We start from the raw sequence: 18,757 nt of genomic DNA, 5'->3' as shown, positions 1-18,757 counted from the left end.
CGTAGGCCCTTTTCATTTCTAGAGATCAGCAGTAATGATCCTCTTTCATTTCTGGTTCTCAAAAATTGAGTCTTCTCTGTTTTCTTGCTAGATAGAGCTTTGTCAATTTTGCTGATCTTTTTAAATAAGTTGTTTCTAATTATTTTCTTTATTGCTTTTCTATTGTTTTGTTAATTTGCACTTTAATTTTTATTTTTTACATTTTCTGCCTTTGTGTGTGTGTGTGTGTGTGTGTGTGTGTGTGAGAGAGAGAGAGAGAGAGAGAGAGAGAGAGAGAGAGAGAGAGTAAGGGTTGAACCCAGGGGCACTCCACCAATGAGCTACATCCCCAGCTGGTTTAAATTTTATTTTGAGATAGGGTCTCCCTAAGTTTCTATCTTTCTGACTCAGCCTCCCCAGTAGATGGGATTATAGGCATGTGTCATCATGTCCAGCCCAAATAATGCTTTATTGTCCATCCTCCTAAAGTATACCTTTTAATTGGAGAGTTTAATCTATTTACATTGCTATCATTGCTGATAAGTTAGGAGTTGTGTTCAGCATTTTGCTCTTTGTTTTCTGTATATCTTTCCTGCCTTCAGTTCATCCATTATATGTTCCTTGGTGTCAAATAGGTATTTTCTAGTGAACTGTTTTAATTCTCTTGTCATTTCTTTATTATTATCCTTGCTTTGATATAAGGTATTGAACCCAGGGGTGCTTAACCACTCAGCCACATCCTCAGCCCTCCCTTTTTTTTGTATTTTATTTAGATACAGGGTCTTGCTGAGTTGCTTAGGGCCTTGCTATGTTGCTGAGGCTGGCTTTGAACTCTCAACCCTCTTGCCTCATCCTCCAGAGCTGCTAGGATTACAGACGTGCCACAGTGCCCAGTTTATCATGTATTTTTGAGTCGTTGTCTTAGTGATTACTCTGGAGATAACAACAAGCCTCTTAATTGATAAAAGTTTAGTTTAGATTAATGCCAACTTAATATCAACAGGTGTGTGTGTGTGTGTGTGTGTGTGTGTGTGTGTGTGTGTGTGTAATATTTCAGGCAGGCATTCGAAAAAGCAAAGGTAATAATTCCAGCTGAAGCAGCTTGCATTTCTCCCCCAACGTGTGAAGAGAAACATCTTGAACACAGCAGATGCCCTACATATTCCTCCTCACTTTCACACATCGGGATGGGACGGGGGCCACTTGGGATGCGGGGCTTGGTAGCCAGCTGCAGGTTGCCGTTGGCTTCACGATCACCAGGGTGCACAGTGGTACTCTGCTGTGGGGTGCGTTGCCCAGTACTGTTTAGATAGAACCACTCAGTAAATTCCATGAGACACTCTTTTTATTAGTTCTGCCCAACTGCAAGACTATGGAAGTGGGTTTTTTTAAATTTTTATTTATTGTTTTTAGTCATACATGACAGTAGAATGCATTTTGACGTATAATACATACATGGGAAATGTTTTGAGCACATCTAAGGCCCATGTTTAGTAGGTAGGTTAAACAGATTTGGGGAGCGCTGGTGTGGAAGTGGTGTTTAAACCACGTGATCGCACTGATGAGGTGACTGGACTTGGTAATGCTCAGATGAAAGAGACAAACTGTGTGGAGCAGGTACTGTCACTCCCCTGCCCTTCTCCTCTTGTTCTGCCCACTTTGGTGCACATTACCCTGTCCTCCAATGCCCAGTGCCTGCGTCTATGTGGCTGAGGACTTTCTCTGGACACCAAAGCTTACTCTGTTCAACGTGCAGCAGGCCAGGAGCACTGGGGTACAACCGTCCCCAGGAGCATTCCGAATCTCTGACATGATTGACGTTTTCAGACCTCGACCTTCTTACCCCTCTGGGCTTCCTGGAGGGGGTAATGCTACAGATGTGTCTTTCAGGACAAGCAGGAGTTTGTCAGAAGACTAGGAAAAGGGTGTGTGCATGTATGAATATGGAGCAACAAATTCCATCATAAAAGTGTGGGAAAAAAAAATAAAACAGGACAGAAGCAAAATGGTGTAAAAGAGCATGGAAATCTCCGAGGAAGGTCAGCAACTTGGGCTGGTGACTTATTTCCTACTTATCTCCTTAGTGTGTGTTAGTCTATGCTCGGGTGAGGGTCATTTTGCGGACTGGAAATATTGGCAATATTTGGAATTAGAGAGGGCAGCAGGGGCCAAGGGTCTTGGATGTGCAGATGAGCAATCTCAAACTGTACTTTGAGAGCATGGGGAGCTATGGAAGTTTCCCCAGTAGTGGGGGACACAGCCAGAGCCCCGGGGTTCAGGTGGCAGGTGCCGAGGAGGAGCTGGAGGAAGCGCTGGCGGGGCTGCTGTTGCAACAGAGCAGAGCTGCAGGCTGGAGAGAGCGGGGCTGAGGGCACCGGGAGACACCTGGTGAGAAGAAAGATGGGGTGACTGCTAAGGTCTGAGCAGAGGGCGGGGCCTGGGAGACTGAGTGTCCAGGCCACGTGAAGGCTGGGCAGTTCCCATCATGATTTGAAGCATCTGCTTCTTCCTCCCAGGGCCAGCAGGGCCTGGGGCTGCATTTCCTTGAGGAAGCAGGCTTGCCCAGCTCAGGTTGGACACTCCTGGGGACCAGGAGCATTGATGGCTGAGCGTGCACGTGTGACTGCCATCACATGGGGAAGTGCCAATTAGTCCTTCCCCTCTCTGAGCCTTCAGGGGCTGGGGGCTGAGGAAGCAGGCCCTGGGGTCTCCAGTCTCCAGAGCCCAAAAGCCCTCAGGCACCGACAGCCTGGCTCTGGGGGGCTTGTTAGTGACTTGAGGGTCCCCTGGGGTGGCAGCTCCAGAGACCCCCACGATATCAGGACGTGGATCCTCAGCCCCTCCCTTCTCAGGCAGAGGGATGCTGGCAGGGACAGTGTGAGCCTTCCTGCGCTATGGTGAGTGTGACCTCAGGGCTGGAGAAGCCACCTTGGCCCAACCTGGGCCTTAGGGCTGAGATTCAAAACTGAGCGTGGGGAGAGTGACATTGCAGAGGGTCAGAATATTCACCCCAAACCACAGGGCTGTGACTGATTTGGAGGGAGGTTGTGGGAAAGGTGTTCAACTCTATTTTTTTTTTTTTTGCACTGGGGATTGAACCCTGTGTCTCGTGCATTCCAGGCAAGTGTTGTAGCAGTGGGCTACACCGCAGCCCTTTTCATTTTGACACAGGGTATCTCTAAGTTGCCCAGGCTGGCCTTGAGCTTGTAATCCTCCTGCTTCAGCCTCCTGAATAGCTGGGATAATAGGCGTGGGACACCTTATTTGGCTATTAGGTCATTTAAAAAAATTTTTTTTAGTTGTAGATGGACACAATACATTTATTTTGTTGATTTATTTTTATGTGATGCTGAAGATCGAACCCAGTACCTCACACATGCTAGGCGAGTGCTCTACCACTCAGCCCCAACTCCAACCCATAGATCATTTCTTTTTTTTTCTTTTTTTTAAAGAGAGAGTGAGAGAGAGACAGAGAGAATTTTTTTTTATTATTTATTTTTTAGTTTTCAGCGGACACAATAGCTTTGTTGGTATGTGGTGCTGAGGATCGAACCCGGGCCGCACGCATGCCAGGCGAGCGTGCTACCGCTTGAGCCACATCCCCAGCCCCATAGATCATTTCTTTATGAGAAAAAACTAGACGTGCAATTCCAGGGCTGCAGTAGGACTTTTGGTATGTGGTATATGGCAACTTGTATGCTCTTACGACCTGCCAGGCAAGGAAGGGCAGAGGACCAACTGAAGCTGTCACACGGCAGCACACAGTGCTCATTCTCCAATTTTTTAAAAAATTATTTTTTATTAGTTTTTTTATTAGTTTTTATTAGTTTGCTATGTTTATAATGACATGATTGTACAAGCACGGACTAGAATATGCTTCAGTTTGGTTCCTAGTACTTCCCCTTCCTCTCTTCCTCCTTCCCCAGGTTACTTTTTCTCTGTTCTATGGATCTCTCTTCTGTTTATTTATAGTTTTTTTTTTAATACTAAATTCTCCATTCTTGATTGGTGCCAACATGATACATAAAAAGTGCTCTCTTTCAAAAAATCGAGTTGAAGTCGACAGAGTATAAAATGAGAATTAAAGTGTTACTGGAGACATGCATATGTTGTGTAAATATCACTTCTTTCTAGTTTCAAGATATTGTTGCTGGGTGTGGTGGCACAGTCCTGAAATCCCAGCAGCTTGGGAGGCTGAGGCAGGAGGATTGTGAGTTCAAATACATCCTCAGCAACTTAGTGAGACACTTAGCAACTCAGCAAAACCCTGTCTGTAATAAAATACAAAAAAAGGTTTGGGGATGTGGTTCAGTGGTTAGGTGCCCTGAGTTCAATCCATAGTAAACAAAACAAACAAAAAACAAACAAGCAAAAAAGAAAAGAAATGGCCATCAACCCCAAAGGAAACCCCTCACTCATATGCAATCACTCTCTATTCCCCTCCCCCAGTGCCTAGCAACCATGAAGGTGCTCTCTGTCTCTTTGGATTTACCCAGTTTGGAAATTTCATATCAATGTCATCATACAATATGTGGCCTTTGGTGTCTGGCTTCTCTGACTGAGCATCATTTTTATCATTGGGTTGTGACAGGTATCAGAACGTCATGGTTTTATGGATGAATCATATTTCATTTTAGGATGTGCCCTGTTTGCTTATCCATTCATCAGCTGATGGACATTTGGGCCATTTCTACCAGCTGGTGCTTGTGAGTGGTGTTGCTATAAACATCTGTGTAGAAGTTCTTTTTTTTTTTTTTTTTTAAAGAGAGAGTGAGAGAGGAGAGAGAGAGAGAGAGAGAGAGAGAGAGAGAGAGAGAGAGAGAGAGAGAGAGAGAGAGAGAGAATTTTTAATGCTTTATTGTTTAGTTCTCGGTGGACACAACATCTTTGTTGGTATGTGGTGCTGAGGATGGAACCTGGGCCACACGCATGCCAGGCGAGCGCGCTACCGCTTCAGCCACATCCCCAGCCCCAAGAAGTTCTTATTCAAAAAACTGTCTTCAGTTCTTTTGGTTCTGTACCAAGGAGTGGTGATGCTGGGCCCTATGATAACCTATGTGTTTAATTGTGAAGGACAAGCTATCTTGCTTCAACTTGCATTTCTTTGATTATCACAAAACTAAAATATCTTTCTTCTAAATGGCGTTGGATATTTGCATTTTCCACTTGCCTACTGTTAGCCTTGGACAACAGGGGCCTCTGCCCTGCTAGTGATACTTCTAGGGATCCTACTCTGGCCCTCTTAGGTCCTATCCCACCCCAAGGCACGTATTTTTCTCTTCCTGTAAGGGTTACAGCTTGCAGTTTACCACAGCTGCCACTAGGTGGCGGGAAAGCCAGGCCTCTCTCCCGACCCATCTTCCTTTCAAAGGAGGCATTCCAGGAACTCAAGGCTGAGCCTTGCTTATCTAAGCCACTTAACTTAAAAAAACAAAGCCAAGAGTATGTGTTGACCTTGACTTGCACCCTTGTGTAGTCAGTGCTGCATAAAGTCCCACAATTGCCTGCTTAAGGTGGCTGCCCCCACCATCAGGTCTGAGGTGCACCCCTTGCTTGGGTCCATCCCTCTGCCGTGGCCCACCCTGCTCGGGTGTGTGCCCTGGATGTGGCCAGGGAGTGGCTGCTGGTGGAGGCTGCAGCCTGTAGTTGCCTGTACAGAACACGTGAGGCCTCTGGAGTGCTGGCTGAAGTCTAGGGTGGGAAAAGAAGGGGACAGGCCATGTTAAAAATAGTTAAAAATAGGCTGGGTGAGGCTCAGGGTGCTTCCCATACCACCACCATCTTCTGCTGTGGACCTCTGAAGAGACCAGCAGCTCCATATTTGAGTCTGACTTTTCAAGTCGTCAGTAAGGCGTGTTGTTGCTATTATTGTTTGTAGTGCTGGGTATTGAACCCAGGGCATGCTAGGCCAGCACTCTGTCACTGAGCTACCCTCCCAGCGCAAGAAGGTTGTTCCCTAGGTAGGAAGTTAAAATCCAGGTGGTTCTCTGTGCCTATGGATTCAGTAACCAGGGATCAAAAATGTAATCAGGCCTGAAGTGGAGCCCTAGAGTCTTGGTTTGGGGTCTCATTTTGCTTTACTTTCATTTTACTTGTATTCCTGTCAGTATTCCTTAGATGATCCAACATAACAACTATTTACATAGAGTTTATATGTATTAGTTGTAAGTCATCTAGAAATGATTTAAAGTGAAGAACAGGCAGCATAGGTTATATGCAAATACTGTGCCATTTTACGTAGGGGACTTCAGTATTCCTAGATTTTGGTATCCATTTGGGGAGGGGGTGTGTGTCTCTAGAACAAATGCCCTGTGATACCAAAGAAGAGCAGTGTGATTCATTTAACTCCTATTTTTTTCCCTGTTACTCGTGCATTTTATTTTTAAAATTTATTTCATTTATTTTTAATTTTAAATACTCAGACATATGGTGTGTGTGGGCCTTCAGTTGAACTATGCAAATGATGGGGCTGTGTGGATCTGCATGTTCATTACTTTCTTAATGATTTGTAAGAGTTAAAAATAGGCTGGGTGAGGGCTGGGGATATAGCTCAGTTGGTAGAGTGCTTGCCTCGCATGCACAAGGCCCTGGGTTCAATCCCCAGCACCACACACACACACACACACACACACACACACACACACACACATACAAAAAAAAAAGGCTGGGTATAGAGGTGCATACCTGTAATTACAGGTACTCAGGAAGCTGAGGCAAGGGGATCACAAGTTTGTGACCAGCCTGGGCAACTTAGACTAGATCAGTGACAGAGTGTCTCTGGCTACAATGTATGCAAAAAAAAAAAAAAAAGTTAAACATGGTGTAGAATTGCAACTTTCTTCTAGTTTGTGATTTGCTTATATGTTTGTTAATAAATCTGTGAGGTTCAGGAATTCCACCTTTTATATAGTCACATCTAATTTTTTTTTTCTCTGGGAAGTCTTCCATATAATAGAGTGTATATCATTCTCTCTCTCTAAAGTTGCTGATGGTCTCTCTGATATTGTTTAATTTACAGTAAAAAGGCTCTGTAGACCATCTTCTGGACATCTCTGCTCAGCATGCCTTTTCTTAGATCTGGATTTCTTAAGTGGAGTCCTAGATCCTTGGTTTGAGGTCTCATTTTGCTTTAATTTCTGAAGATTTGAATTATATGAATCCCTCTGAGAATCTCACTGGAGTTCCTCCTAAGTTGAATGTCTTTTCAATTTTGCTTGTGCTAGAATAGGGTGTGGCAGATTATAGTCTGGGGGCCAAATCTGGCCCCCTGCCTGTTTGTATAAACAAAGTTTTATTGAAACACAGCCAGGCACACTCATTTTCATAATGCTATGGCTGCTTGTGGACTGGAATGAGAGAGCTGAGCATTGCAGCAGAGACTGGACGGCCCACAAGCCAAAATACGCCCTCTCCAGCCCTTGACTGAAAACATTTGTCCCTCAGGGCTGCAGCCACAGGCTGTACGTTTCTTGCTTCCTAGTTTCATACTCTTCAGGAAAAACGGGCATCCCTCTCTCACCACCTTTTGCTCCTTTTCTTTCTAACCAGAATCTCTCTCAACTTCTTAAAGGATATTTTTAGTTGCTTGTGTCTACTTTATTTATCTCCACAGTTAGAATTTAAAATTTATGTTTCCAAAGTGAAAATGTTAGCCAACTTTCCAAACATTTAAGTGCTGCTCTTCAGCTATGCATGAGGCTGTATTGTCGATGAGTATTTTCAGGGCCACAGTCATTCAATATTCTTCTCTTCTTGTAATGGTTACAGCTTGCAGTTTACCACAGCTGCCACTAGGTGGCGGGAAAGCCAGGTCTCTCTTCCTACCCATCTTTTCCTTTCAAAGGAGGTGTTCCAGGAACTCAAGGCTGAGCATTGCTTATCTAAGCCAATTAACTTAAAAAACTATACACTTATTTTAATTAACGTACACAGGTTGTACATAGTTATCTTGTCAATGTTGTGATGTTTTGAACTGTGTAGACATCATGGAATGGCTACATTGCACTAATTCACACATGCATGACCACATATACTTATCATTTTTTTGTGGTGAGAATACTTACAATTTACTCTCAGTTATTTTGAGCACTATGTTATTTCGAACTGTAGTCTCCATGTGTGAGATAGGTCTCTTAAATGGATTCCTTCCATCCAGCTTAAGGTTTCTAACCTTTGACAAACATCTCCTTAACTGCTAACCTTCAAACCGCTGGTAATGACCGTTTTACTATCTATTTCTCTGAGTTCAACGTTTTTTAGATTCCACAAATAAGCGAGATCATGTGGTGTTTGTCTTTGTGTGCTTGGCTTATTCCACTGAGCCTAAGTTCCCCCAGGATCATCCATGTTGGTGTGAACGACAGGATTTTCTTCTTTGGATCACAATTTCTTCATCCATTGATCTGTTGATGGAGAGTTAGGTTGCTCCCATGTCTTGGCTATTGTAAATAATGTTGCAGTGAAAACCAGAGTGCAGATGTCTCTTGGACATTTAGAGTTTATCCATTAACTATTTGATTGATTGATTGCAATGTTGGGAATCAAACCCAGGGCCTTGCTTGTACTAGGCAAGTGCTCTACCACTGATCCAAAACCCATAAATTAACTCTTGATAAGCAAGAAAAGATCATCTTAGGACCATTTTCCTTATAACAAGTCCCATGTTTCAAATGAGTGCAAAATGTGTTCTCTCACCCCACCCCCACACCTCCTGAGATAGCAGGTTAATAAATTATGAAATGATAAAGCTATCATCAATTTCAGGATCTCTCCTGTGGCCCCATCATTTGAATGAAATGGGCCAATAACCTCAGAGTTACTTTTCAGTTGATTTACCCACAATTTATCCATGAGGCACAGCACTCAGGACACGCAATAGTCTTAGAAGGCTCATGAAGTTATATTAATTTCTTCTAAAATCTGAAGGGAAAAAAATGAACATTTAGAGTTGAAGATTACATTCACCTTGACACAAAGTACTGTCATTTTCCTGGTACTGGGGATGGAAGCCAGGGTGCTCTACCACTGAGCTACATCCCCAGCCCTCCTTATTTTGCACCAGGGTCTGGCTAAGTTGCCTGGGCTGGCCTTGAACTAGTGATCCTTCTGCCTCAGTTGCTGGGATTATAGGTGTGTGCCATGGTGCCCTGATTATTTCTTTCTCCTCCTCCTCCTCCTCCTCCTCCTCCTCCTCCTCCTCCTTCTTTTTTTAATGAGAGAAGGAAAAATGTCGATGCAGTCCTGGGTAGTAGGGTTTGTCTTTTCTCTCTCTCCCTCCTTTTTCTTCCTCTCTCCCTCGCTTCCTTCATTCTTTCACCCTGTTCCTTTTGGCAGTTCAGGGGGTTGAACCCAGGGTCTCACGCATGCAGGCAAGCACTCTACCTCTGAGCTGCAGCCCTAGACACTTAAAGTGCTATTGGGTTTATTTCAGGTCTCAAAGTTATAGACGTCGCCTTCTCAGGGGTTCTTTTCCCCATCCTCCTGCAGACCCTGTACATTCCTCACCCACATTCCCTGGGCTCTTACTGTTCTCTTGCTCACCAGACTGACCTTGAATCCTTTGTACATTTGACAAGCAGAAAGTGTTTGGAAACTAACATCTGCTAGGAAAAACCTTCAACCAATGACTAAGTGGAGTTGGAGCATGAACACCCCAGCCCTCTGGCCCCTCGGGTGGGCTAACACTGAGCTCTCAGGCCCCAGGTGGGAAGAGATTCCAGTTTCTCAGTTGGGTCATTTCCTTGTTAATACTGCCTGTCTCCCTTCCACTTCCCTTTGTCTGATTTCTGGGGTTCTGAATCCTTATCTAGGATCCGTTTCTAGGGACTTTAAACGAAGATAACAATGTTCTGACTGCCTTCCGCCCTCCACACCCCCAGCATCTTCTCCTTATTTGTTCCTATGATTTTCTTACTGAGGAGACGCTAGTCAACTGGGTGATACCGGGAAACAAATGAGTTACCATTTCTGGGTGTCTGTCCTGTTTATAAAACAGGGATGACTCTGCTAACCCAGTAGACCTGAGGCCAAGCAGACTCCTCTACTCACTGCTTACTTACTGCATTTACTGTCCTCTCTTCCCAGGCTCCCGAGAAGCAGAGGGGAAATGGGACATGGCTAGTGACAGAGTTCGTGCTGGTGGGATTCTCCAACCTTCCGCACCTGAGGACCACATTCTTCACATTGTTCCTCTTCACCTACCTGGTCACCCTCAGTGGCAACGTCACCATCATCACCATTATCCATGTGGATCGCTCGCTCCACACACCCATGTACCGCTTCCTGGCGGTGCTGTCCCTCTCTGAGACCTGTTACACGCTGGTCACCATCCCCAACATGCTGGCCCACCTGCTGATGGAGAGCCAGGCCATCTCCATCTCGGGCTGTCGGGCTCAGATGTTCTTCTTCCTGGGTTTGGGTTGTAGCCACTGCTTCCTCCTTACCCTGATGGGTTACGACCGGTACGTGGCCATCTGTCATCCCCTGCGCTACTCGGTGATCATGAGACCCACCGTTTGCCTCTGCCTGGGAGCCTTGGTTTTCTGCTCTGGGTTCTCGGTGGCCTTGGCCGAGACCTGCATGATCTTCTCCTCGCCCTTCTGCCGCGGAGGCCGCGTGGAGCACTTCTTCTGCGACATCGCCCCGGTGCTGCAGCTCAGCTGCGCAGACAGTGCGCACAGGGCGCTGGGCATCTTCTTCCTGAGCGTGCTGGTGGTGCTCTTCTCCTTCCTCCTCATCCTCCTGTCCTACGCCTTCATCGTGGCGGCCATCCTGCGGATCCGCTCCGCCGCCGGCCGGCGCAGAGCCTTCTCCACGTGCGCCGCGCACCTCACGGTGGTCGTGGTGCATTTTGGCTGCGCCTCCATCATCTACCTGCGGCCCGACTCTGGGGCGAACCCCGCCCGGGACCGCCTGGTGGCTGTGTTCTACACGGTGGTGACGCCGCTGCTCAACCCCGTGGTGTACACGCTGCGCAACAAGGAGGTGAGGGTGGCGCTGAAGAGGACCCTGGCGCGCAGCGGCGGGCTTTCAAGATGAGGACTGGCTTGGCACTGTTCTCGAGGGTCCAGGTTCTCATGAACAGATGCCCCTCCTGAGACCCAGATCCCCCACCTGGAAAACGGAAGCCAGTCCTACACCAAACGAAAAGGCCGTTATTGACTCGTTTCCGAGACAGTAAAAACTCAATAAAAGATGATTTTCCCCGTGGTTTTCTTGGTTTCAATGATTTTGAAGCGATGCAACGTAGGCACCAGGGAAGGGCGCCCCTGCTGCCGCCAAAGTTTGGTGCGCACTGGTCGGTCCGCAGTGTGGGGTAGTTTTTAGCCAGAAGAGCGCAGGGCTCGCGCTGTGTCCAGCACCCATTTATTTTAAGAGGTAATTCATTTTTTTTTTGTACAGTGTGTTGAACCCAGGGGCGTTTAAAGCCCTGAGACACATCGTCAGCTCTTTTAACATTTTACTTAGAGGCAGGGTCTCACTGAGTTGCTTAGGGCCTCACAAGTTGCTGAGGCTGGCTTGGAACTCGCCATCCTCCTGCCTCAGGCTCTGAGCCCCTGGGATTAGAGGTGTGCACCATCCCCCGCCCAGCTCACTTTTTTTTTTTTTTTTTTTTTTTAAAAACACAGGATCAAGGCTGTCTTTGTTCATTCTTCGATTCAAAACCACACTCTTGAGTTGTTTTCTTTAACAGTGTCTAGTTCTTTTCCTCTCTTGTCCTTGATTTCTTTTGTATATACAGCAAATGAGGGATGAAGCATTTTTTATATTCATTTTTTTAATTTTTTAATTGTAGTTGGACTATTTGTTTTTTTAGTGGTGCTGAGGATCCAACCCAGGGCGTCGCTCATGCTAGCAGAATGCTCTCGGCTGAGCCACAACTCCTGCCCAAGCATTCTTTTTTTTTTTTAAATTGTGGCAAACAAAGCAAAACAAAACAAAACAAAAAAAAGTATTATAAACCTTTCCGTTTCTATAATTTTGCAGTGTCAAATTCAATGGCATTAACTATGTTGACAATGTTGAGCCAACATCCACCACCACCTCCTTCCAAAAGTTTTTGATTGTCCCACTGAATGTCATTGTACCCATGAAGGAACAACTCTCCCTTCCCCCTGCTTCTCAGTCCTGGGAACCCCTAATCTACTTTCTATTTCTGTGAATCTGCCTAATCCTGTTATATCCTCAAGTGGAACCACACAATGTGTGTCTTGCTTGTTTCATTTAGCATCATGTTTAAGGTTCATCTATGTTGTCCCATGTGCCAGAATTTATTCCTTTTTACAGATGAAAATATTCCATTATATGGATGAAAATATTCCATTGTATGGATGAACCACTTGTTGGCAACAAACTCGGTTTGCTTCCAGCTATCAGGTATTTCAAAGAATGCTGTTGTGAATATTTGTGTACAAATATGTGTTTGTGTATCTGTTTTCAGTCCCTTGGTTGTATAAGTAGGGATAGGATTTCTACATCAAGAGGCAATTCTAGGTTCTTATTTCTCCACATCCTTGGCAACACTTACTTCAACTTTTTACAAGTGACAGATATGGTATTAAATATAAAGTGGTGTCTAATTGTGGATTAGTGGTTCGCTTTTGCTTAATTAAACATTGGTGAAGGGTTGAAATCTGAAGTGTCTTCTCTGCCCATAATAAAATAAGATGGGAAATCAGTAACAGAAAGAAAAACCAATAGGCAGAAATTAAACAAAACACATTTGGCCAGAAAGTCAAAGAAATAATTACAAGTCAAATTTGAAAACACTTTGAGATAAATGAAAGTGAAAAAAAATTATACCAAAACTTATGGTATGTAGCAAGAGCTGTTTTCAGAGGGCAATTCATAGTAGGACAAGCTTACATTAGAAAAGAATGAAGATCCCATATCAATATCTTAATTTTATACATCAAAGAACTAGAAAAATAAGAATTTGTTAAACATTGTGATAGGGCTGATACCATGAGATTCTCCAAGAAATTATGGTTTGTGCTTAATGTGCCCTATTTTTCCTTCATCTCAATAGATTCATTCTGTTCTCTGCTCTGTTATGTCTCAGGAGACAAACCTGGATGGGCCTCGTTGACAGGCTCAAGGCTCCTGTCTGACAGTCATTAACAGGTATGTACATCTTCCCGAGTCACCAACTGGGGGTGCTGCACCAGCCCTTGACTCTGCCCACACCTGCAGAATTACCTCCCAGGAAGAGGTCTCTTATTTCCCAGTGGATCCTGTCAATACACTTCCTACTGGAATCCCTGAGAAAGGAAGAAGGCAAAGCCTGCTGAAAGCTTTCCCCTCGCACTCCCTTCTGATCACATTGGGGAAAGTGAGTGGTCACCTCTAACCGCTCGGACTTCTCATGCAGACTCCATGCCTTGCCCCACCCCCCTTTTAAATATTTATTTTTTTAGTTGCAGTTGGACACAATACCTTTATTTACTTATTTTTATGTGGTGCTGAGGATTGAACCTAGGGCCTTGCATGTGCTAGGTGAGCACTCTACTGCTGAGCCACAACCCCAGCCTCTCTTTGAGTCTCTGTTTTTTTTTTTTTTTACTACTCATTCTGCATATTAAAGTGTGTATACGATTATATGGTTCTCACAGGGCTTTTGAGTGGATATCATTTACAGGATCAGATGAGAGAGATTCCGACTTATCTCTTGCTGACTTATCTCTCCCTTGCTGGCTTTGGTGAGTTCAGCTGCCATTTATTTTCTCTGTGCCGCAGGGTTGGAAGCCTGGGCCGTGCATGTGCTAGGCAAGCGCTCTGCTGCTGAGCTGCTTCTCCAGACCCTGTCAGCTACCATTCTGGAGCAGCTCACTTGGCAAGGAACTGAGGGTAGCCTCCAGCCAAAAAGTCAGTGAAGAACTGAATTCAGCCTAAAACAATGTGAGCTAGGAAAAGCACGTTTCCCTGCTTGTACGTGCATGAGGAGAAGTCATGCCCCCCTCGTCGCCCCCCCCACTCCATGGCATGACCTCTGGGAAGAATCTCTCATGTAGGTTCATGTAGCCCTTGGAGGGCTGCCCCCCTCAACCTTCATTGGATGGAATTCTCCCCTGAATTTCTTGTTCCCCAATAAAAGGCCACTCCCTGGCGTGCTCTCTCCCTCTCTCCTGCTAGCCCTGAGTAAGCCTTGCTGCCCTACCAGGTGGTTCGAGGTGAGAGCTGTCTAGGACCTGGTCATAGAAAAAGGTAACTGAGTCTGTGTGTTTTATTTTGATCTCACTAGCTAACTTTTATGCCAAGAACCTCTTTAATGAAACCAGTGCGCTGGTCGCATGGTGGAATTTGGCGCCCCACGTTGGGGTGCCAAATTCTATGACCAGGTCTGAGACGGCTCTCACCTCTCTGGCTCACACCTCGAACCACCCGGTAGGCAGCAAGGCTTACTCAGGGCTAGCAGGAGAGAGAGAGCACGCCAGGGAGTGGCCTTTTATTGGGGAACAAGAAATTCAGGGGAGAATTCCATCCAATGAAGGTCGAGGGGGGCAGCCCTCCAAGGTCAGGGTCAGTGATTGGCCTCAGGGTCAGTGGCCAGCCACACCCCCACACAGACAGGCTCTGCACCAGGAGAGGGTGGGGAAAGCTCGGACACAGTTTAGCCAGAGCGCCTCACACCCTATCCGGGAGTTGCCCAGTCACGTGAGAGAATGGCTTCCCACACTACTGTAGTTTGGTTTTCAGGGAAATCTTGGAAAATAGGTTCCTACCTAGCTCCACAGTTGAGAATTTTTATTATCATTTATTTTATTTTTTAGTTGTAGTTGGACACAATATCTTTATTTAATTAATTTATTTTTGTGTGGTGCTGAGGATCAAACCCAGCGCCTCACATGTGCTAGGCAAGTGCTCTGCTGCTGAGCCACAACCCCAGCCCGAGAATTTTTATTATTATTGGCCAATCATAGTAACTCTATTCTCTTGCTAGAGAGTGATATGGGGGTGGGCACATGATTCAGTTCTCACCAATATGAATGGAAAGGATGTCAGTGGAAGGTGATTCTATAGTTTTCTTGCATTTAAACCATTAAAAATGTTAGATGATACATTTTATTTTCTTTTATCTAGTTGAGTCTGTGTGAGATGGTGATGCCTGGAGCTTCTGCAACCATGTTGTGATACATATAGAGTATGGTAGAAAGATGAAGAAAAAGTCTGTGTCCTTAGTGATGTTTCTTATTATAGGAAAAAATCAGTTGTGCATATCATTTGTATGTGTGTATGTGTGTGTGTGTGTGTGTGTTTACTTGCAGTCCAAAGCCCATTCCTCAAATGAAAACAGATGTTTTCAATAGTGTTTTCCCTTTAATTTTCCCTCTGTCACTATCCAGAGGTCAAGGATTGAGGGGAAAACTTTAAAAGTTAGAGTGAATAAAGATGCTATACTTTCTTTTTATATCTGTTTTTGCCCTATGGGAGGTTTCTTACTGTCCTCTGTTCCTTACAGCTGCAACTGATGCTTTTGGAGCTCATTTTCTGCTGATACAATTTTGGGGGTGTATTTTTCATTACTGTAACAAAATACCTGAGGTAGGTTTACTTTCTAAAGTAAAAAGTTTGGTTTAGCTTATAATTTTGGAGGTGGACAATCCAAGATTGAGTGGCCCTTTTGGTTCAGCCTCTGGTGAAGGTCTATTATGTTGGGAATGCATGTGAGAGTGAGTGATAACATCTGATCTCAAAACAGGAAGCCAGAGCACTCTTTCAAGGGAAGCTCCCCAAATGACCTAATTACTTTGCTTTAGGCCCCATCTCTTAAAGGTCCCATCACCTCTCAGCACCATGGCATGAGAACCAAACTTCCAATGCATGGATACAGTCAAATCATATACAAACCATACCAGGGGGCAAAGAGGATTGTTCTAGAAACCAATTAAACCAATTTGATGCTCAGTACCACATAAAAATAAAAAATAAAAATAAATCCAATCTAAATAGCACATGAATCTCACATTGAGAAACATGGATGGGCTGCCTTACCTGCTCTTTAGGAGAACTGAATGTGATGTGTATGTTTGTAGCTGGTCAGTATTTCCATTTTATCTCTAAGTAAAGCATTGACAAGATCTAGGAAAGAATGAATCTTTGCAAGATGATGAATCATAAGTCAAATTATCACATACATTAGGATGTTTACTATAAATAAACCCCACAGAAAATAGCAAGTGTTGGCAGGCAGGTGGAGAGATGGGAACCCTTGTGCACTGTTTGGTGGGAAGATAATATGGTACCACCTTGTGCACTGTTTGGGGGGAAGATAATATAGTACCACCAATGTGGAAAATAGTATGGGGGTTCCTCAAAAAGTTAAAAACAGAATTAGCATATGATCTAGCTGGGCAAGGTGGCACATGCCTGTAATCCCAGCAGTTCAGGAGGCTGAGGCAGGAGGATCAAAAGTTGAAGGCCAGCCTCAGCAATTTAGCAAAGCCCTTAACAACTCAGGGAGACCCTGTATATAAATAAAATATAAAAAGGGCCGGGGATGTGGCTCAAGTGGTTAAGCACCTCTGGGTTCAATCCCTGATACAAAAAAAAAAAAAAAATATTAGCACATCTACCTGATCTAGCAACTCAACTCCTGGGTATATGTGCAAAAGAATTGAAAGCAAGTTCTCAAGGAGACTTTTGTACACCCATGTTGGTAGCAGATTATTCATCAGTCAATAGGGGGAGTGGGGAGCAACCCAAGAGTCCATCGGTGGAAGAATGGATAAACGAATGTCCAAACGTGGTGATCCGTGTGGTGGGATCCAATTCAGCCTTACAAGGAAGAAAAGTCGGACACAATGTGGATATTATGCTAAGTGAAATAAGCCAGTCACAAAAGAACAAACATTGAAGGAGTCCACCTGTACAGGTACTCAGAGTAGACAAACCCAGAGAGACAGACAGGGGAGCAGTTGCCCGGGGCCTGTGGGTGGAAGGGCTGGGGAGGGAGCTTTTAATGAGTAGAGAGTTTCAGTGTTGCAAGATGAAATCAAGTCCTGCAGCTGGATGGTGGTGAGGGCCGTACAAATAGCAATGTACTCGGTATACTTAATGCTGCTGAGCTGAATGATTAAAACTAGGTAAGACGACAGAATTTATGTTAGGGTATGTATTTTGCCACAATGAAAAAATAAACTAACATAGAAGTGTGCTCTAAAAGGCAGTTCCTGTTAGCAAGAGAAGGATTTATGTGTTTTATAGATAGCTCGGCTCTAACAGATCCGAAAGCACCTCCTAAACCAGTCAGGCCAGAAGGACTGGTGTCACTGTAACCACTTGTGCAGACTCTGTCACTTCAGCTACTCACACAGAGAACGTTCTTCTCCAAGGGATGTAGCCTAATGATCTACTCATTCGCTCCATCCAGTTTGAAATGCAAGATTTATCTTGAATAGTTAAAAGCAGGATTAGCATATGAAACCAATTAATCCCAAATAACACATGAATCTCATTCAAGCATGACAAACCTTCCCAGGCTCAGTGGTAGAGCACGTGTGAGGCCCTGGGTTTGATGCTCAGTACCACATAAAAATAAAAAATAAAAATAAATCCAATCTAAATATACTTAAAAAAAAACCAGTAGGCTTGGAAGTACTATGGTTTGAAGAATAGAGAGCTAAATGAACACATTTTCTTTATAAAGTTCCCAAACTCAGGTATTATGCTATAGTAACAGAAAGCAGACTAACACAAGAGAGAAGGCAAGTATCCTTGTTGCTAGGTGGACTCTCACAGTCTAGAAGAGAAGACTAAGTGGGCAACTGTTCAGAAAGACCTAATATCTTTCTTGCTGTGACTGTTTCCCCAGAGCCACCTTGTGTCACTACTTCACTTTGGGAGTGCAGAAGTAGTTGTGCTTGAAGCCCTGTGATGCCCCACATCAGCAGATTTTGTCCTTTTAAAGATTACAGCCTGTGTGGAAAGAAAGCATCCCTAATTATATTTCCTTCCATCTCAGCTTGCCTCACAATCTCTCTGTCTTTATTAACAGGGGCAATAACCAGCCAACACAAACATGTAGTCTGGCTTCTCCCACCCATGTCCCCAGAGGCTCAGACTCAATGTGTGCATGACCTGTTATTCAAGACATCATAGTTATCAGGTGTGGTGGTGCACAAAACTGTAATCTTAGCTACTTGGGAGGCTGAGGCAGGAGGATTTCAAGTTTAAGGCCAGCCTGGGTAACAAAACATCAGAAGGGCTGGGGGTGTAGGCTGAGGTAGGAGGATCACAAGTTCAAAGCCAGTGTCAGTAATTTAGTGAGGCCCTGAGCAATTTCGTGAGATCTTGTCTCAAAATACATAAAAACAGGGCTGGGGATGTGGCTCAGTGGTTAAGCACCCCTGGGTTCAAACCCTGGTACAAAACACAACAAAACAACAAACAAACCAAAGGAAATGTGAGGTATGAGAAGAAGGAGGGAAATGGGATTGAATATTTTCAACCTTGGGTGGACTGAAAGGAGGTTCAAAAGAAAAATAAAGTTTTGGACCAGTTTCTAGATTGTGTGTATTCATGATTGTCTAATAGTAAAACTTTCTGGCAATAGAATGTTCCCATTCCCTTCAGGTACTGGGCATGACTAAAGAGGGACACATTCAGGGGATGTTGCTCTTATCCACTGGTAAAAATTGCCTTGATTTTTATAATAGATAATATATATATGATAAATGCCTACCATGTTGCTGAGTCGTAGTCCACAGAATGGATGTAATGTTTAACCATTTGAGCATCTGCCACAGAGCTACGTCCTTAGTCCAGTTTTCCCAAAATTTGA

General features: G+C 44.5%; 1 protein-coding gene across 1 annotated transcript; it reads left to right on the top strand.

Annotated features, from left to right (window-relative positions):
* The first annotated feature begins 2,198 nt into the window (after positions 1-2,198).
* LOC101977026 (olfactory receptor 10T2) lies at positions 2,199-11,326 on the top strand. Its single transcript, XM_040290986.2, has 2 exons — positions 2,199-2,328; positions 10,013-11,326. Exons 1-2 carry the CDS (start codon positions 2,199-2,201, stop codon positions 11,014-11,016), a joined length of 1,134 nt encoding a protein of 377 aa, XP_040146920.2. The 3' UTR covers positions 11,017-11,326.
* The last annotated feature ends 7,431 nt before the right edge of the window (positions 11,327-18,757 follow it).

Source organism: Ictidomys tridecemlineatus, chromosome 2 (assembly GCF_052094955.1).
Source record: "Ictidomys tridecemlineatus isolate mIctTri1 chromosome 2, mIctTri1.hap1, whole genome shotgun sequence".
In the NCBI taxonomy this organism is placed as follows: Eukaryota; Metazoa; Chordata; class Mammalia; order Rodentia; family Sciuridae; genus Ictidomys; species Ictidomys tridecemlineatus.
Note: the sequence above shows the minus strand (reverse complement) of the source record. Positions and strands in the feature narration are given on the sequence as shown.